The 19,231-nt window shown below is 46.6% G+C and overlaps 1 protein-coding gene across 17 annotated transcripts in view; it reads right to left on the bottom strand.

Moving 5' to 3' along the window:
• Window positions 1-19,231, bottom strand: part of DYSF (dysferlin) — a 235,298-nt gene that overhangs the window by 142,991 nt on the left and 73,076 nt on the right. For all 17 annotated transcript variants that reach the window (XM_012475624.3, XM_012475622.3, XM_012475629.3 and 14 more), the window contains 5 exons: window positions 18,591-18,717; window positions 16,545-16,648; window positions 9,800-9,868; window positions 9,610-9,653; window positions 5,747-5,829 (listed from right to left, as the gene is read on the bottom strand). In XM_012475624.3, the coding sequence (XP_012331047.2) occupies window positions 5,747-5,829; window positions 9,610-9,653; window positions 9,800-9,868; window positions 16,545-16,648; window positions 18,591-18,717 (427 nt within the window). The remainder of the gene's footprint in view (window positions 1-5,746; window positions 5,830-9,609; window positions 9,654-9,799; window positions 9,869-16,544; window positions 16,649-18,590; window positions 18,718-19,231) is intronic.

The raw sequence follows: 19,231 nt of genomic DNA, 5'->3' as shown, positions 1-19,231 counted from the left end.
TACAGTTCAGTTTCATTTGGGCTTTGAGAGCAGTGAGGAAATAGCACTGTTGTCTACCGCCCCGAGGGGCTGGAAGCCCACAACGTGGGGAAACAACATGAAAGGGCTGAAAGGAAAGTCGGAGCGTCGCGATCCGTGGGGGCCGCAGACAAGTGGGGGAGGCTTGGCCGGAGCCAGGCAAGGGCCCGACCTCAGGGCCAGACAGAGGCCCTGGCCCCAGAAAGGGACCCACCGCTGCAGGAACGGGACAGGAGAGTCCGAGAGCCAGCGAGGACAGCTCCAGTTGGACGCACGAATTTAACTCTTTTACTGTCACTTAGATCAAGCTATTTAACTGCATATTCAAAACCGGTTAGCTGGTTGCAAGAAGATTCTCGTTTATTTCCAGAACCATCTGTGATGGAAAGTGGTCCCTACTTTGAATGCCTCCCGAAGCTCGTGGGGTTGCCCGTGACCTGAGCGCCATCTAGTGGCCACATAACATCTTTCTCACCTTCCATCAACACACTCGTGCGGACAACAGAGAAAGGTGAGGGCTCACACAGAATAGAAATGAAGTCGGGTCGGAGGATACGAACTCTCCATGGGGCGGGGGGCGGGGTGGGGGGACTGGTGGCAGGCATGGCTGCAGCCTAATGAGATACGGCTGTCGGAAAACAGAAATGTCACACTGTGCCTCCACCAGTGTCTGCCCTGGATTGAAAGACAGGGACAGCGCCAATCAGAAAACTGAAGACGAGGTTCCTTTCATACCAAGAGTGCTGACCTGAGAGGTGACCCTCTCTCTGCATTACCGCCCCCAAATCTCTCTACTTTCACAGAAATTACCTGAACAGCTATTAGTGAAGGGGCCACATCCCGGAATAGGTTGTTCCCACAGCAAGGAAGGGAGGGGCTGGGGCAGGAAGAGCAGGTTCGCAGTGCCTGCGGGAACGTGGTTTCTGCGTATCCACTAGCCCTACGTCCCAACAAGGAAATCAGAAGGCAGAGAGCAGCTATATGTGGAAGCTCAGGGAGGGCCTGGGAGCTCATTGTACAATTCCTTGTGTGCGTCCTTGACATTTTCTACAATTAAAAGTTGCTTTTTGTTTTGTTGTTTTGTTTTTTGAGCCAGAGTCTCGCTCTGATGCCCAGGCTGGAGTGCACTGGCGCTATCGCTGATCACTGCAACCTCCGCCTCTCAGGTTCAAGGGATTCTCCTATCTCAGCCTCCCAGTAGCTGGGATTACAGGCGCCTGTCTCCACACTCGGCTAATTTTTTGTATTTTAGTAGAGATGGGGTTTCGCCGTGTTGCCCAAGCTGGTCTCGAACTCCTGAACTCAGGCAATCCACCTGCCTCCGCCTCCTAAAATACTAGGATTATAGGCGTGAGCCACCGCACCCAGCCAAAAGTTGCTCTTTAAATGTTTCAGAGAACTCAGCCAAACCAGTCTTGTCGTTTCTTTCTTGCCACATGGCCTTGGAACATGTCATCACCTCTGCCTTGAACTCCTTCCTACCTACTCCTCACATGCCGGTGGCTTCCCCTCTGGCGGCCTAAGACTCCTCCTAGAAGTCTTCCTTGACTCCACCAGGTGGAAACAGGTGTCCCTTCCTCTGTTACTCTCTTTCATTATGCACATCCTTTTCTTCCAGGGCACTTAACACAACTTATACCCACATTTTTACTTGTTTACTTGTTTGTCGCCTGCCAGGACTGTAAGTTCCCTGAGGGCGAGAACAAGAATATTTTGTTCAATCCTCTACGCCCAGCCCCTGGCACGAGGCATATGCTCAATAAACATCTCCTGAAAGAATGAAGTGAATGAAGAACAATGTCAGGTATACGCCTCTGATAGCTGCCGACATTTATGGAAGGACATGAGGACATCAAGCAGCTGGAATCTAAGGTAACAATGTCTTGCTTAAAAATAATGTAACATTTGGGAGGCCGATGCGGGTGGATCACCTGAGGTCAAGAGTTCAAGACCAGCCTGGCCAACATGGTGAAACCCCATCTCTACTAAAAGCACAAAAAATTCTCCAGGTGTAGTGGTGGGCACCTGTAATCCTGGCTACTCGGGAGGCTGAGGCAGAGAATCACTTGAATCTAGGAGGCAGAGGTTGCAGTGAACCAAAATCACGCCACTGCATTCCAGCCTGAGCGGAAAGAGCAAGACTCCATCTCAAAAAAAAAAAAAGGTAACTTTTTTTAAGATGGCATCTCCTCCAGTCTCCTCTTCTAGAAGAAGAAGAAGTAGAGATTCTCCTAGAGATCTAGACTCTGGAGACAATCACCAACTTCAAGAGCACTGGATAGAGTCTGCCAGGAACTGGGCACGTTAACCTGTCCTCCAGCTAAAGGTCCGAGGAGATGGATGGACAGAGAGGGACCCACACGCCGTGTCTGTGGGAGACACCAACACTAAACAGAGCTTGCGGGAAACTGAATAAAGCAGGGAGAGGGCAGAGAGCCAACCAGGATATGGAAACCACGTCCATAAGATTCAGGAAGGCGTTCACCTGCATATCGCAGAAAATGATTTGGAATCCTCGGTAGAGTACAAGAAGATGTAGCTTTTGTGGAACAAGGCAGAACTTCCGGGAGAACAGACAAGGAGCAAAGAAGTAAAGGAAAATATAAAAGGAGTGACAGGGGAAAAAGAAGGGTTGACAAAAAGTCACAAATGTAATAGTCCATTTTAAACCACATATGAAGCAGGAAAAGGCAGAATTGGTACAGAAAAAAATCAGATTAGCAACATAGAAAGCCCATCTTAATGACAATAGACAGCAAATGTTGCTTTAGGGTTATTGTGTACCAGACACTATAAGAACCTTACCTTCATAATCTCAGGATTTTTACAACCACCTCATGAGGGCTGGGACTTGTAAGAGCCCTGTTTTACGGAAACTGGAGCAACTCAGTTACAAAGAAGCAGAGCCAAGAGCATTTGAACCCAAGTTGGCCGGTTGAGAGCTGCAGCTCTCCCCCACTCTGCCTTCAGCTGTCCACGGCATAATGTCAGAATCTTTTAAAAACATTCCTCAACTCAGATTTAAGAATTCATCATGTCTCAGACAAAATTCAATGGAAAGTGTCCTGTACCAAGATAGATCAAAATAATTTTCTAAACTATAAGAAAAAAGATAAATTCCTATGAGCAACATCTAGTCAGGAAAAAAATAGACGATAAAAGAATCAAATCAGACTGCTCTCAGAAAATACACGAAAATCAAAATAGATCAAATATTTAAATGTAAAAAAATGTAACTAAATATAACCTTAGGGTCTGCTGAAACTTAGGGTTTGAGCATGACATATAAGGCAGAGACAATACTTTCATTATTTAAATAGGAAATGTTTAAACACAAGCAGCTAGAAAGTTAAAGAAGAAAACAATAAAATAAGTCTAAAGAGAGTTAAAGAGTACAAAGATTAAAAGTCCAACAAAGTTTTAAAATAAATTTCTAACCAGGCTAATCAAGAAAAAAGAAAAACTCAAATACATTGCATTAGAAATAAGAAAAAAGGAAAATACCACAGGTAGAGATAAAGATTTAAATTATCAAAATTTGCTCTGTACAACACTATGTAAATAAATTAGACCTCAATGTAATGGATGCTTTTCTAGGAAAATATAAATTATCAAAATTGACTAGAGTAAAAGCAACAAACTAAAAATAATAATCATCACAGGAGAAATTGAAAAGTTTTTAAAGAGCTATTACTATACCCACTCAAAAAGGGCACCCAGCCCATATGGTTTTATGGGTGAATTATTTCAAACCCACAAAAGACTGTATTCTTATGTTATATAAACTGTTCCAGATGTTAGAGAAGACTTTAAATCTTTACAATTAATTTTACAGAGCCAGCATAACCCAGATATCAAAACCAAAGAAATAATAAGCAGACACACCAATTGAAGATAATAGAGAAACAGGCCCAAGAACACATTTAGGAATTTAGTAGGTGATAAAGGCAGCATTTCACAATATAGGGAAAAGATTACTCAAAACACAGTGTTTGTATCACCAAAGAACAATTTTGAAAAAAGTAATGTTAGATCCCTGCCTTATTCCCTAAGGAAAAGACTAACAGATTTGGCTACATAAAAATTCTAAATTGCTATAGGTCAAAAACTATTAATTGGTAAAATAAAACCAACAAGAATTATTCACTACATGTATGACAGAGGAAAAGTTAATATCCATATATATACACAGAACTCTTACAAAACTATGAGAAAAATATAAACATCCCCTCATATGGACCAAGAACTTAAATAGGACATTTATAATAGAATGAATATAAATTATATAAACATATGTTATATATAAATATAATTATTTAAATACTTTCAAGTTGACATCGGTCAACTTCACCAGCTATCAATAAAATGAAAATTAAGGCAACAATGAAATACCATTTTCACCTATCAAATTAACAAAGTTCTTTTTTATTATTATTATTTTACCCTGTGTTGGGAAGGTATGGCAAAAGAAGCTTAGGGGCATGATGAGAGTATAAAGTAGTCCAGGCTTTTTTGAAGGGCAGTTTTGATATATACCAAAAGCCTTAACAATGTTGAAATCCTTTCACACAGCAATTCCAATTGTAGGTATTTACCCAAAAGGAAACTCATGACTTGCATGAATATTCAACTACAGAAATATTCACTGCCAATTTAGTTGCTTTTAATGTGGAAACATTTGAAAACACCTACATATTCATTATTAACTAGTTAAGGTGGATCATGATACAGTCACACAATGGAATATGTGTATTCATTTAAAATTGTATTATAGAAGAACATTTAATAACATGAAAAGATATCCACGTTGTATTGTCAAGTGTCAAAAAGCAATTTTCAAAATAATTAGTTCTAATGTATATATACACATATCCATATGTTATATATACACATCTTACACACATGTACAGATATATACATATATACCTACATACATATATACAGAAAGGTCTCGGAGTGCTAATAGTTCTTGTCTGGAGGGGTGGAATTATGGGTAATTTCAGGTAAATTTTATATTCTTCTTTCAGATTGTTTCTTTATTTAAAATTTTATGACCAGGTGCAGTGGCTTACACCCGTAATCCTAGCACTTGGGGAGGCCGAGATGGGTGGATCACCTGAGGTCGGGAGTTCAAGACCACCCTAGCCAACCTGGCGAAAGCCCATCTCTACTAAAAATACCAAAAAAAAGTTAGCCGGGCGTGGTGGTGCACACCTGTAATCCCAGCTGCTTGGGAGGCTGAGGCAAGAGAATCACTTGAACCGGGGAGGTGGAGATTGCAGTGAGCTGAGATTGTGCCACTGCACTCCAGCCTGTGTGATGGGAGCAAGACTCCATCTCAAAAAAAAAAATTTACAAAATGATGATCAGTTACTTTTTTAATAGACCAATGAGAGCTCTTTCAATAGCTGTTGAAACTGCTAGAGCATAGTCGGCCAATGCAGGACCTAATGGATGGCCTGGCCACTGCCAGTCAATACTATCTGCAGGAGGGAATTATCCCCCTTGTACCGTTCAGTGACATATCCCACAATCCAAGTGTAGAGAACCCTAAATGTCTGCAAGACATCGCTTTCATTGCCAGAGCCCTTCTCAGTGAAAAATTGGAAACAAAGGCCTTATAATCTCCCCTTTTCTGCAAACTCTCAAAACTAGAGGTGTAAGCTGGATAGAAGTGGGACAGGGGAGAGCACAGGGGGCCAAAGGGCAGAACGAAGGGGGAACATACCTTCTATTTCTCCTCCAGGAGCAGAGATTTTCGACATACTCAGGTAGGTGGTAGCCACGATGTCATTGTGAGTGAGGCGGTCCCTAGAACAAGGGAGCAGAGAGGGCCTGAATACAGGAAAGGAACTGCAGGCCACAGCCCACTCAGGAAGGGTGCAGCCTCAGTGACACATTGGGGCGGGGTGGGGGAGGCTCCTGGTCTTTACTTTGGTATGTCACTGAGGCCTGGTAATCCCAGGGATGAAGAGTCTGCACAGAAGGCTTCACCAAGACTCTCCAAGAGGGAACTAGTTCATCTCGCCAACCACCAGCATCCCATTAGCCAACCAAGCCTGGGGCGCCAGCCTGGATATCTGTAGACACATCTGCAGGCTGACAGGGAGGAGGCCAGAGGCAAGGAGGCAGGGCCAGGAATTGGGGAGACTGCTCAGGGAACCAGATTCCCAGACCCAGCAAGAGCTGAGAGGCTCCAGGAGCTAAAGAAATGTTCAGATCAAGGAGAAAACTAGGTGACCAGGAAGAAACTATCTCCAAGGCCACAGTCTCGCAGTAGCCAATGGTAATACATAATTCCTTTTTGTATCTGACTTTGTATGTAATGGAGCAGTTTTAGCCTTTATCACTCAGGAGGCTCACACAGCCTTGAGAAATAGGCACTTTTATTATTATCTCTGTTGCACCAAGGAGAAAGCTGAGGCTCAAAGCCATGTAGGTACTTGCCTAAGGTTCTCAGGGGAGGGAGGGCAAGACCAGGACGGAAGCCCTGGCATCCTGATTCCTGGTCCAGTGCTCCTGCACGGCACAGGGCCTGCTTCTGGGGGACGTTTCTCGGCTCCCCAACCAGCGTAGGGGACAGTGGGTAGGAGCTCAAGGAGGCTAACTGATTGATTCACCTATTAGCCGACTGCATCCTGTGCAGACCCTCCCTCTGAACCCCACTCCTGCCTCCCTTGATAATAATAAGCAGTAATAGCTAACATTTATTGAGCACCTACTAAGAGCCAAACACTATGCTAAAACCATCAAGTGATTTAACCCACTCAACCTCACATCAGCACTATCAGGTAGGTACAATTAGCACCAAATTCAGATGAGAAAGCTGAGGCTGAGAAGGTTAAATAATTCGCCAAGATAGCAAAGCTGGGATTTGAGGCCAGACATGCTGACATGGAAACCAGAGCTTTGATTCCAGCCACCTGCTGCTTCCCAGGTAGGCTAGACCTGGGGTCAAAACCACTAGGTCGAGAACCCCCGCAACAAAGAATATTCTAGTTCCAAATGCAAATGGTGCAGAGGCTAAGAGACACTGGACTGTGCAGGACCCGTCTCCTTCAGGAAGTTTCTCCTGTGTATTTTCCCCTTCTTCTTGGTGCCCCTGCTGTGAGTCATTTAGCCATGTGCAGCTTCAGACGACACATCCTAGTCCCACTGTGAAAGGCACACCCTGGCATGGTGCTTTGATTTTTCTTTGAAATCCTAACCCTGTGAGGTACCCTAATCTCTGCCCAATCTCTGCTGTTCCTTCCTCTTTGTATTTCCCAGGGAGGTGATTAAGCTTTGATTTTAAAGTTTTCCATCACCGGCGCTACATTAGAAAGAATGAATTGTCAAGCACAGATCATCATTTTTCCAGGTGAATGATGTTAATAAGAACAGGGAAGCCGAGCACGGTAGCTGATGCCTGTAATCCCAGCACTTTGGAAGGCCGAGGTGGGTGGATCACCTGAGGTCTGGAATTCAAGACCTGCCTGGCCAACATGGTGGAACCCCGTTTCTATTACAAATACGAAAATTAGCCAGGCATGGCGGTGCATGCCTATAATCCCTGCTAGTCAGGAGGCTGAGGCAGGAGAATCATTTGAATATGGGAGGCAGAGGTTGCAGTGAGCCAAGATCGAGCCATTGCACTCCAGCCTGGGCGACAAGAGAGAAACTCCATCCAAAAAAAAAAAGAACTGGAAAGTAAAAATTTCCTGGAATATTTTACAATGAGATTAACACCAGATGACTGACAGTTGATGGGATTTGTACGCTATCTTCATGACCAAACCCTAGAAAAGACCAGCACTTGAAAAGGAATTGGACTTCTGACCTCTGGCCTTCTCTGAATTGAGAGAGGAGGTAAGGAGAGTAGGAGGAGAGAGATTTTGCTTTATGGAGGTAGGGGGTGGTTTGGGGTTTTTTTTTCTGTTTGGTTTTTTAATGAAAAAGGAATTTCTGCAGAATTAAATGGAAGATTAAGTTACAGAGAAAAGGCCATATGGACTATATCCTATTTCCAGGATTCAGGTAATAACAAGAGCTTATCTGCATTTTCTGGGAAGAAAGCACTCTTCTGGAGAGGAACTTGAAGCAGCAGAATGCTTTCTGGCCAAGAGTTGGGTTTTGGGGCTTGGGGTTGCTTTTGGAAAATACAGCAAGTCTGAAAATAGACTCACAATAAAAATGCCACTTCAACCCAAACCAGAGATGCAACCACCAGATTCTGTAATGTGTTTGGATTGTACAGTATGCTGATGCCTTTGACACAGCTCACCCGGACTCGGGCCAGACACGTCCACAACAGAGGAGAGAGCCGCACCCACACATGTCCACATGCGCAAACACTTGGGGACACGCACAGATCATCGCGCGCAGTTGGAGTGCACGCATGGAGAGCTGAGATGAAGAGATCATTCTGGGATGTAAAGCACACATTTCCTCCAAACCGCTTCCCCGCGGTACATACCCGTGGTCACTGCCCTCGCAGCCTCTCCCTCGCAGGCCATCCTGGCGGCCCTCTTTCCTCTCCTCTAATTCTCACAAGCTGTTTTCTTTAGGCCTGGGGAACTGGCACACAGCTTAATGGCTCTGTGGCCTGGGGGTTTTTCCCTAGTCTCTCATTATCCTCCTGGTTGGGGGTGTCATGGGCATGAGACCAAAGGAGAACACGCTGGGGAACCACACAGCCAAGACTTCTTGGGGGCAAAGAAAGGACAACTTTCTCTTTTTGGGAAGCCCAGAGCCCTGAGATCACACATGTGGACCCCGAATGTTCCCCTCCAGTGTGAGAGAGCTCCCCTCAACTAGCAGGAGGTGGCATGGGCTCGTGGTTAAGAACACAGGCTTTGGAAACAGCAGGCTTGGGTTCGAGCCTGGCCTCAACTACTTTCCAGCTAGCTGTCAGCTCGGGCAGGTCACTCAATCTTTCCCAACCTGCTTCTCATCTGTGAATGATGTCGGTGAGTTGATGGTCAGATGAGATGACTCATGTAGGGTGCTTGCTGGGAACCGGGTCTGGTGTATAGTAGGTGCTCAACAAGTATAGATGCTGTGATCTTTCTAAGATGCCCGCGGGCTGCTGTCCTCACCTGCTGCACAGCTGCCGTAGTGTCCCCTGCTCAGGCAATCTGGTCTACTCCTCCAGCCTGGGGACGCCACCTTTTCATCCCACCACCCCAGGCCGGCACCGCAGCCCATCCTCCCCGAAGCTCTGCTCTTTCCAGCCCCTCACCTTGGTTTGTGAGCCTCTCCTCACTGGAATGTCCTCATCCTGAGCTTAGCAAAACCCCACCCCTCCTGCCGGGCCTTCACCTGCCCCACCTCCTCCAGGAAGCTTCCCAGCTCCTCCTGCCCTCAGAGATGATTCCTCACAGCCAATCCCAGCTGGTCCTCCTTATCTGCCTACCTCCCAGCAAGCAGGTGTGAATAAGCTTCCCAGGAACTGCCCTTGCCCTCTCCATCCCTGGCTACCCCCAGGGGATATTACCTCTCCTGAAACTCCTCCCTCACACTCTCACTACCAGTCACTAGCCGAATGGAACTGAAGGACCCAGTGCCCCCTCAGGACAGCCCGCACTAAAGACTCCAAGACTCAGAACTCACCAGTCGATGACTCGAATCCTCATTTTTTCGCACATGGAGGGAAACTGAGGAGGGAATAAAGGCATGTTGAGAGAAGAGTCCTTTTGAAGAAAGAACAGCCCCTCCCCACCCCTAGCCAGCGGATGCTGGGGAGGCAGGAGCCCTGAACCTTCCGGGACCTCCTTGGGTGTGCTGGGGGTGGGGGACTCACCATGGCAGGCAGTGTGATGTTCTGGTTCCACTGAGGGTTGGCCGTCTTCTCCAAGATCTTGCTGCAGAGCTAGAAGTCACAGGGAGGGAACAAGTGGACCGAGCTCCATGGGAACTCTGGGCTCCCCTCGGAGATTCCATGCCAGGCAGTGGCCATTCTCTGCCATGCCTGCTACCCTTAGGGCTAGGTGTAAGACCCTGCGGTCGGGGCCTAGTGCAGGGGGCTCAGACACAGGGAATCTTGGCAGAGACGAAGCTCAATGGAAGGTCAGACCCAGAGCTGGGGAGTGGGTAAGGGTGGGATAGGTTGTCTGAATGCCACAGCCCTTCTACCCTTAAAAAGCCACACCTCTGGCTGAAAATCCCCCTCCATACTTCCCATTATGGCCATGACCCTAAATGTGGGGGCCCTGAATCCAGTCCACACTGGCTTTCCCAGAGGCCTTTATGGCCCAGGGGGCTCTTTTGACCACTAGCCCAGATCATTCACCATGTAGGAAGACTGTGAGCCCTAGGAGATCAGAGATGGGGGAGGGGAGCCATGCACAGGTGTTGAAGAGTGAAAGAAAATTCAGTGAAGATAGAAACCCTATAAGCCACAGTCTGCCTCCGACCAGCCCTGCCCTAAAGACCAGGCTTTTTGCAAACAAGAAACCTCACAGGAGTGGAAACCAGATCCAAATGAGCAGCTCACTGGCCAGCCCTGGCCTTGGAGTCCATGGGGAACACCAGGCACCTTAGACAATCCCAGGGCATCCTGTACCTACACACAGGGGCAGCATGTAAAGACTCAGTTTCAGATACACAGATCCTGGTCAATTTCCATGTTCTACACATGAAAATAATGAGCAGCCTTTTCAGAGCATTTACTATGATAAGCTCTGCATTGTGCTAAGTATTTTATGTGCATTATCTCATTTAACGTGCATCTGACTTAAATCAGAGACTTCAGGACCCCAGGGGTGAGGATGATGTCTCCATTCCTGGTCCACCCAGCGCTGGCCCCTGCCCCCACCTTCCCCCTCCTCCCTGTAAAAAAGAGCCCCAGACAAAGGCCACACAGGGCTGGGCACAGGGCTGAGTGCCGGGATTTGTCCGTTGTGTTAGCAAAGAGAAGAGTAGGGAAAGAAGAGAGACCGACGATCCAATCCAATGGAACAAAGAGCAAAGAGTGGCAGAAGCAGTTCACAGAATGAAGACGCGAGGCCTTGAGTCACATAAAACGATGCTTCATCCCACTCTTCAATAAACACAAAGAAAACCAACAAAATACCATTTCTCACCCATCAGATTCATACACATCTCTAAAGTCTGACAGACCACTCTTGGCAAGGCTATGGGAAAACTGCCTGCTCATGTTTTGCTGGTGAAAAAACAAAATAGTTTGCCCCCTCCAGAGGACAATTGGCCACTATCTATTGTAATTTCAAATGCATATTCCCACCTATCAGTTCTACCTCTAGACATCTATCCTACAGAAAAACTTGCACATGTGAGGAATGGCATATGTGTGAGCCTATCCACTGCAGCATGGCTTGAACTCATAAGGATTTGGAACAACCCATGTGTCCGCCAATGGAGAACAGGTTAAATCAAGCATGGCCCATCCATACAATGGAGTACTAGGCAGCTCTCAAACAGAATGAGGATAGCTCTAGGTAGTGACATGAAACAATCTCCAAGTCATAAGTGAACAAAGCAAGGCACAGAGCAGTGAGTGTGATGCACAGCCATGTGTGTTAAAAGGTAAAAGAGAAAAATTTATAGTCAGCCGGGCAAGGTGGCTCATGCCTGTAATCCCAGCACTTTGGGAGGCCAAGGCAGGTGGATCACTTGAGGTCAGAAGTTCAAGACCAGCCTGGATAGTGTGGCGAAACCCCATCTCTACTAAAAATACAAAAATTAGCTGGGAGTGGTGGCACATGCCTATAGTACCAGCTATTTGGGAGGCTGAAGCATGAGAATCGCCTGAACCCAGGAGGTGGAGGCTGCAATGAGCCAAGATCATGCCACTGCACTCCAGCATGGAATACTTAAGGTGAGACTCCGTTTCCAAAAAAAAAAAGAAACTATAGCCATATTTGCTTACATGTGCATCACAAAACCAGAATAATATAAAATAAACTAATTACAATGGTTTTCTTTGAAAAGGAAGAAATGAATGGATTGATTGATTGTTGGATGAGGTACAGAGCAAGAGGGAGATTTTTCATGATTGATTAATAGAATGACAGACTGACAGGCAGACAGATAGATGATTGATAGAATTAATGTATATAGTATATAGAATAAATGTACTACCTAATTCAAAAATTAGATAAACGAAATTTTAAAATAAAAGACACTTTAACAAGATCCCGCTGAGAGGCCCAACAACACTGTCCCAGGTCCCTAGAATAAGAAGGCACAGGTTGCCCCGACACACACAAGACGCATGCAGGCTGCTTCAGCCCCACCCCGGGCATCTGGGTCTCCTCCATCGCAAATACTTCCACCTGGCTGCCTTCACCGGGATGGGGGTCTGGGGGCTTGAACAGCACCTGGTCCATCAGTCACACCCCAGCCAGCACCGTCTTTGGCCCCCGAGATCCCTGGCAGCCTCCCCCTTCCTGTTCCACCCACAGGCGCTCAGCCAGGGCCACACCGTGCTGCTGCTTCCTCTTCCTCCGATTCTCTTTTTTTCTTCCTTCACCTTTTTTCTTTACCTTCCTTCACTCCCCAGTGGAGTATGATTAGCACACCCTCTCTGGAAGGCTATTTGGCCGTCTGTACCAAATACTTAAAAATAAGCCCTCTGGCTTAGCAACCCAAATTCTAAAAACTTCCCCATAGAAAATCAATCAGAGTGTGGATGAAGATTCCTGTATGCTGATGTTTGTCACAATGTTGTTTATAAAAGAGGAAAATTGGAATTATATAATCCAAAAATAGGTTAAATGTTGTGGTATACTCATCTGACAGAATATTATGCAGCCATCAAAAAAATCATTTCAAAGGCTATTTAATAACTGAGAAAACATGAGCCAACACAAGCAGTTTACCAACCTGCAAATATATAGTTAATCCTCATTATTTATGGTAGTTACGATCTACAGGGTCATCATGAACGCTGAATTAGTGAATACTGATTCATTACCCCAGAGGAGAAGCAGGGTTAAATTCCTGCCAGCCTCTGTCACAATGTTTTTGTCAACTGATCAATATGTCATCTTGGTTTCTGTGTGTTTCCACTGAAGGACACCTTGCTTAATAGATACTGCTGAGTTACCAGCATTGAACTCACAGCCAATGGCACTGTGACTCATGACTGCATGAAGCTTGCCTAACACGCACTTCCTCCGTAAAGCACATCGCAGCCTTTTTGAGCTCAGGAACGCCAGGCAGCACTTTAGTACAACATTTGGGGCCATTTTGAACACCAAAGTCGCCAACAACTCACAAAAATGTGAAAAACATGAGACTACACAGGACACGTATCAAAGGACACGTATTTTGTCTGTGTCCTTTGATATGTGTCCTGTGTAGTATCATGGTTTGAGACTCTCTGCCTCCCTGTTTAAACTCTCATGGAGTAAATACGTGTGCTTTGATCATGGACACGCATTTACTCCGTGAGAGTTGGAGCAGAGAGGCAGAGTCACCTTGTTCAACCTCAGCAACCAACATGCGTGCCGGAGACTCAAATTTTTCAAGGCCCTGAAAGTGTCCACAAATCATCACAAAAGTGCCAAGAGTGTTGATTTGGGGCTTGCAGATACATTTTAGTGAGTAGGCAAATTGGCAAATACAGAATCCTTGAATAATGAAAATCAACATTTTCATTATTTTTTCCCAGCAAGTGTAAGAGGGGAGGTAATGGGGTAGTGAGCGCTAGAGAGAGAAAACATCCTAGAAGGAAACACAAACCAATTGATCAGTAATTCTCTCCAGGGTGGTGCAGGGTACAGAATGTGGTGCAATGGGAGTTTTTGCTCTTTTCCTTTTCTCTGATTTTTTTCATTTTTTTCCTGCAGTTAATGGGTTTCATTCTTGAATTCAGAAAAAAAAGTTATTTTAAAACCTCCTGTCCTTCCCTACAATTACCTACCTTTTCTTTCTTCCATACCATGAAGTGCACAGTCGCACACACTCTCACACCCTCCTATCTTAGAAACTCGGCCAAATCAAGTATGATTCACATCTTGGATAATACTGTCACCAAGTGTCCATAAGAGGAAATGCAAAGAAGGCCGGCTGGGGTGGGTGCGCACATGGAACGTAACCTCAGGGCTCTTCAGCTTAGGATGTCATGAGAAAAAAAGTGACATGCAAGCAGGCTAAAGAGAGGGACAAGCAGAATGAGACACACCATAAGAGCAGCAGAGGCGGGGAAGCCACAAGAAAATTGCTCTCCTTGCAGAGAGGATGCAAGGCCTGGCGACCACTGGAGGAGGCTGGCCAGGTTGAAACTTTCAAGAGGGAGCATTCCAGCTGCCTCCTTCACCAGAAGGTTACTCTTCAATTCCCTCCACCTCCTTCTAGAGGAAAAATGAGAGGTGCAGCTTCTTGCATGAGCCCAGGTGCCAATCTACTCTAGACAGTCCCTTGCCTTGGCCACCTTTGTCCCTTCACCTCCCCTAGACACTTGCACCTTCCTACAGAAATCCCTAGGGCCAGCCAAGGGCATCTCAGAACAGAAGACCCAGTGAGATCAAAGATGCTGGCAGGGACCCAGAGCAGCCAGGCGCCCCAGCGTTCTGAGGCTTAGTTCCAACGAATGTGAAGGCACATTGGTCTCGGTTGTAGCCACCATCAAAATACCTTCCATGTTGGGAATGCAAAATAAGAACAATCTTGGGACGTGAAATTCCCCAAGTGTCAAGTGGAAAAGTTAATCTTAGTCCTTGGAGCTAATGTCCCACAAAACCATAGAGCTGCAGCTTCCTGTTTCCTTCCTGCCTTCAAGCAGCTGCCCCGTTCCTCCTGATGCCAGGCACAGGGCGTAAGACCCTGACCCTGAGCCCACACCAAAACCTGCACTCAGGTGAGGGTCTGCAGTGAGCATCTACATCTCCACATGAATGAGTTTAAAATCTGCATTACATTCCTGTGTACATTTTCACTGGGACCCTGGGCTAGTCTCTGAGGAGAGAGAGCCAGCTCAAAGGGGCTCCCGATGGCCACCTTCAGTATAATTCACACATCAACACAATAATGACTGATTTTAACCCATTAAAAATAAAAATTATTGAGGTCCATAACTAATACTCAAAGGGACAGGAAGGAGAAAGCTCTTCTTTACAGGAAAAAAAAATGTCAGCTAATCAAGAGTAAAAGAATGATAATGAGAAAATCACCACATTGCAGTCCCAACTAAATGACTTCTTCAGACAAGAAGGTCAATGGATGCTTAGACCATTAGGTAAGAGGTGGCTGAGAAATAGGATATCTGCCAAGATATTACCCACAAATTATGTGCTAATTACCAAGTGGGAAGATTTACTGTTCTAAGGGAGCTGTCTGGAGGCACCACCTAACCCGTGTGATCAGGCGACCATCCCTGATGATGAGACAACCTGACATTATCGCCTTCTGTCGTGGTGCCACATGACATGCAGAGCATCCTCTATGCTGAGTTCTTGCCAGAAGACTTCATCCGACTCTAAGCGAGTCTCTAGACCTAACTTCCAGCTTACAGGAAAGAGAGGAGCCAGAGAAACAAGTCAAACAATGGGAGGAAACGATGGACAAATCCAGAACTTGGACACACAGCCTGGGCTGTTCACAAATTTGATGCCGTGAGGTAGAAACAAGGGAATGGGTCATTGGTGTGTGGTCCTGGGAAGAGCTGACAGTGGCTAAGGGGCATGAGGTAGGGATGGGTCCTGGGGACACGTTTAAACTCACAAGCTAGAGATGGCATGTTTGATATAGAGGGAGAAAAAAGAGGGAAGAATCAAGGCAGGTCCGCATTTTCTGCCTTTGATGGTTGTATCTGGTTAAGACAGAGGCTTTTGGATATGGGGCAGGTTGGGCAGAGGAAATGACTCCCTCCAGGGCTCAGAGGAACAGGAGGCAGAGCTGTTTAGAGACATGTAGGGGTCTGGGGTTGAAGGGAGGGGTCGGAGAACTATGGAGTTCTCTGCAGAGAGGTGATGGCTGAAGCCTGGGAGGGCTGAGGCTGCCAGGAAAGCCTGTGGGTGCACACAGACACTGGGTGGGTGGGCAGCCAGTGAGGAGAGAAGGTCTAGGACAGAAGTCAGCAGGGACTGGAGCCACAGCCCACCTCAGGGCAGGAAGGTGGGCTGCAAGGAAGAGGAGAACGTGTGAGTGACCCCTAGGGCACCTACCAGGGGGTCTTTCTCTGCCCAACTCCCAACACATTTTTTAAATAATCATTGTTTTTATCCCACATCTTTAAAATATAGTTTCCCTATCTTTATGTCTTCATGTCTGGTTTCCACGCTATTGCTTCGTTTTCCCCCAAATGTTCCTCTACTATCTACCGTCCAGTGTCCTCTCCTGGGCCGTCCGCATCTCTGTGTCTGTCTGGGACACCCCCAGGCAGACCTGTCCACGTTCATGTGTGGGGCAGCCCCTGAGAGCTGGGCCTGCATGGGTGTCTCACCACCTGCTGGGAGCAGCCCCTCCTTCTGCGCATGCCTGCGGTGGGGGTGCCTCGCTCTGTCCTGCTCTCACCCAGCACCATCCACAGGGCACCCAGAAGTCCCCTCCCAAGAGAACCCTCTTGCTCCCTTGCTCCTTACCATTTTCCCTGCAAAGCTGACCTCCAGAAAGGGGTCCACCAAATTCTTCTTGTTACTGTCAAAGCCAAAGATCTGTTTCACGTTGTCCATCACGGCGTCGTCCACTGGGAAAAGGGACACACCAGTCACTGCCCGCCCGCCGTCTCACCTCCAAAACCCCGGCTATCCCCCATCTGTCTCCAGGCAGTCCTGGGACGACCTGAGCAAGAAGCTGTGACCCCTTCTCACAGGGACTCAGCCCAGGGACTCCCCAGAGGGAGGTCTGTCTCAGAGCAGCAACTCCTGAGAGCACCAGGCCACTTCGTCACCAGTCCCAGACTCATTCACTGTCCGGGCTCTGCATTCAAAGCCTTTCAGATCAAATCTACCAACTGATCCACTGCTTGACTAATTAGAAATCTACGTTGCTAAGGGCAGTAAATACCCAGAAAAGGACTGACAGTCGTTTTAACAATATCCCGTGATCGGTGCCTGGTTGACATTTTCCTTTAAATCTATTAGAGCAGTGATTGATTTACCTGAGATTAACCAAGAAGTCAATTCTGTTGGGTGTTCTTTTTTTTTTTTTGAGAGTTTTTCATCTATGCTGCCCCAAATTAATTATTTTTTAATCAGCCAGGTTATTTATATACATAGATATAGCTAGATATGTGTATACACATACATATGTGTATAAAGCAAGTCATGTTTATAGACATATGAGTGGTGTGTGGAGGGGGATAGTTAAAGATTATAAGCTAGCTAATGTCTACATGAATACAAAAGGCAACAAGAATTAGCAAACATTTATGATCCGTTTGCCCATCTATTTTGTTTTTATTTTCAAACATTGCAGAGAATTAAAGCTCTTTCACCTTAAAAAAAGCAAACACTTCTACCTCCCCATTCCCTTCTTAAAGTTCACCAGCCTCACTTCTACATAGTTGCAATCAATAAGTGCAGAATATTTTTAAGCATGTGTTTTAATACTGAATTAATTCCTGTTACTTTATACAGGCTTTCTTCACAATTTTGGTCCAAGTAAGCATGTACATTTCATTTATTGATGTCAGCAGCCAGAGCAGAAACTCTCAAACAATTATCTTTATGGAAACGTCATAACTAGGGACCCAAGTTGCAAACCTTCTCACTGACTCTGCTGTGGACAGTGGCTTGGTTATGGTAATGTATGCTCGAAAACAGTGGCTCACAGCTGGGCCTCATGACAGAACCACCTGGGGAGCCTTTAAACCCTAACAGTGCCAAGCCCTGCCCTAACTCAAGTCCATCTAAAATGCTGGTGGTGAGGGCCCGGAATCTGGACCATTATGAAGGTAATTCTAATATCAGCCCAGGTTGATGCCCAGAGCTCTAGGATTTTCAGTATAATTCCCCAGCATTTACTAAACACACAGATGAATCTAGTACCGGGCCAGCCAATGTGAGAAACCATGCAGTGGCCACATTGGGCTTCCTGGGAAGAAGAGGAAATGGGTACAAGTCGGGTGACCCACTGTCCCAGTTTGCTGAAGACCACAGGGTTTCCTGGAACAGGCACTTTCAGTACTAACACCAGGACAATCCCAGGCAAGCTAGGATGGTGAGTCACCTTGTGGATCTGTGTTTTTCATCGGTGAAGACAGTGGGCCCTGGGAGTCCTTCATGCAAACCCTTCCAACGTTAGAGCAACTGCTCCCCAGCCCAGCTCTGCAGACTTGCAGAACGGGCTTCCTCGTAGAGGGAGGGAAAATCAGTGAGAGCCAGCCCTAAGGGCAGAATAGAGTCCTGATGATGCTGAATCCTCAATGAGAACCGAGAAAATGGGTCCACAGATAGCCAGACCAGGCCCAGAGGACACTGGAATGGAGCGAGAGGCAGCTATTCTCTCAAGAGTTCTTGAATCTTTGTAACTCCACCAGCACTGATGACTTTTCATTAAATTCTGATATTTTCCTGGACGCTTCTCCATCCCCCAGGGAGCTGACCCCGCCCACCATTGCCCACCTTCACCAGCCCTGTGCCTTCAGCCTCCTGCAGACCTCCCACCCCAGGGTGTGCCCCACGTACTCTGCGGCAAGTCCTCGGCCCGGAAGACCTTCAGGCAGAAGTGGGCTCCTCGCAGGGCCACGCCTGTGGGCCGGAGCAGGTTGCTTTCAATGTCCTCCTTGTCTTCAGAGGGGTCTTTTCTCTCCAGCTACAAAGCAAACCAAATATGATTCCTTCACACGCTCCTGAGCACAGGGTTTTACTTTCCTTTTCTAAGAGTTCCACTCTGAAATAAAGCAGACTGTGCTCTGCAACTTACAACCACATTGTCTTGGGCAAGGTTCTTCACCTGAGCCTCGCCTTCCTCTTGGGTACAGTGGAGACCATGACACCGACTTCCCAGGACTGTGCGAGGAACATCTCCAATAATGATGTAAATGCATGTGGCACATGGCAGGCATTCCACCAACCTTAGTCTCCTTCCCGCTCTCCCCTGCCTCACAGTTAAAATATGGTATAGTAGTGACTGAAAATATAGTACCGTAGTGAGCTGCCACTCTAGCTTCAATAACATGCACGTGTCAATCCACCCAGCCAGCAGCTACTGAGTGACTATTCGATGTCAGTTTGGTGCTGAAGGGCAGTGAATATGGCAGGGAATAAGGGGAAGACGTGAATAAGTGTGCTGTTCCCATGGAGCTGACGATCTTGAAGGAAAAACA

The sequence above is a fragment of the Aotus nancymaae genome, unplaced genomic scaffold (assembly GCF_030222135.1).
Source record: "Aotus nancymaae isolate 86718 unplaced genomic scaffold, 86718_ANA_hifiasm-v0.15.2.pri h1tg000057l, whole genome shotgun sequence".
NCBI lineage: Eukaryota > Metazoa > Chordata > Mammalia > Primates > Aotidae > Aotus > Aotus nancymaae.
The sequence above is the reverse complement of the archived record's forward strand: the minus strand, read 5'-3'. Positions and strand labels throughout refer to the sequence as shown.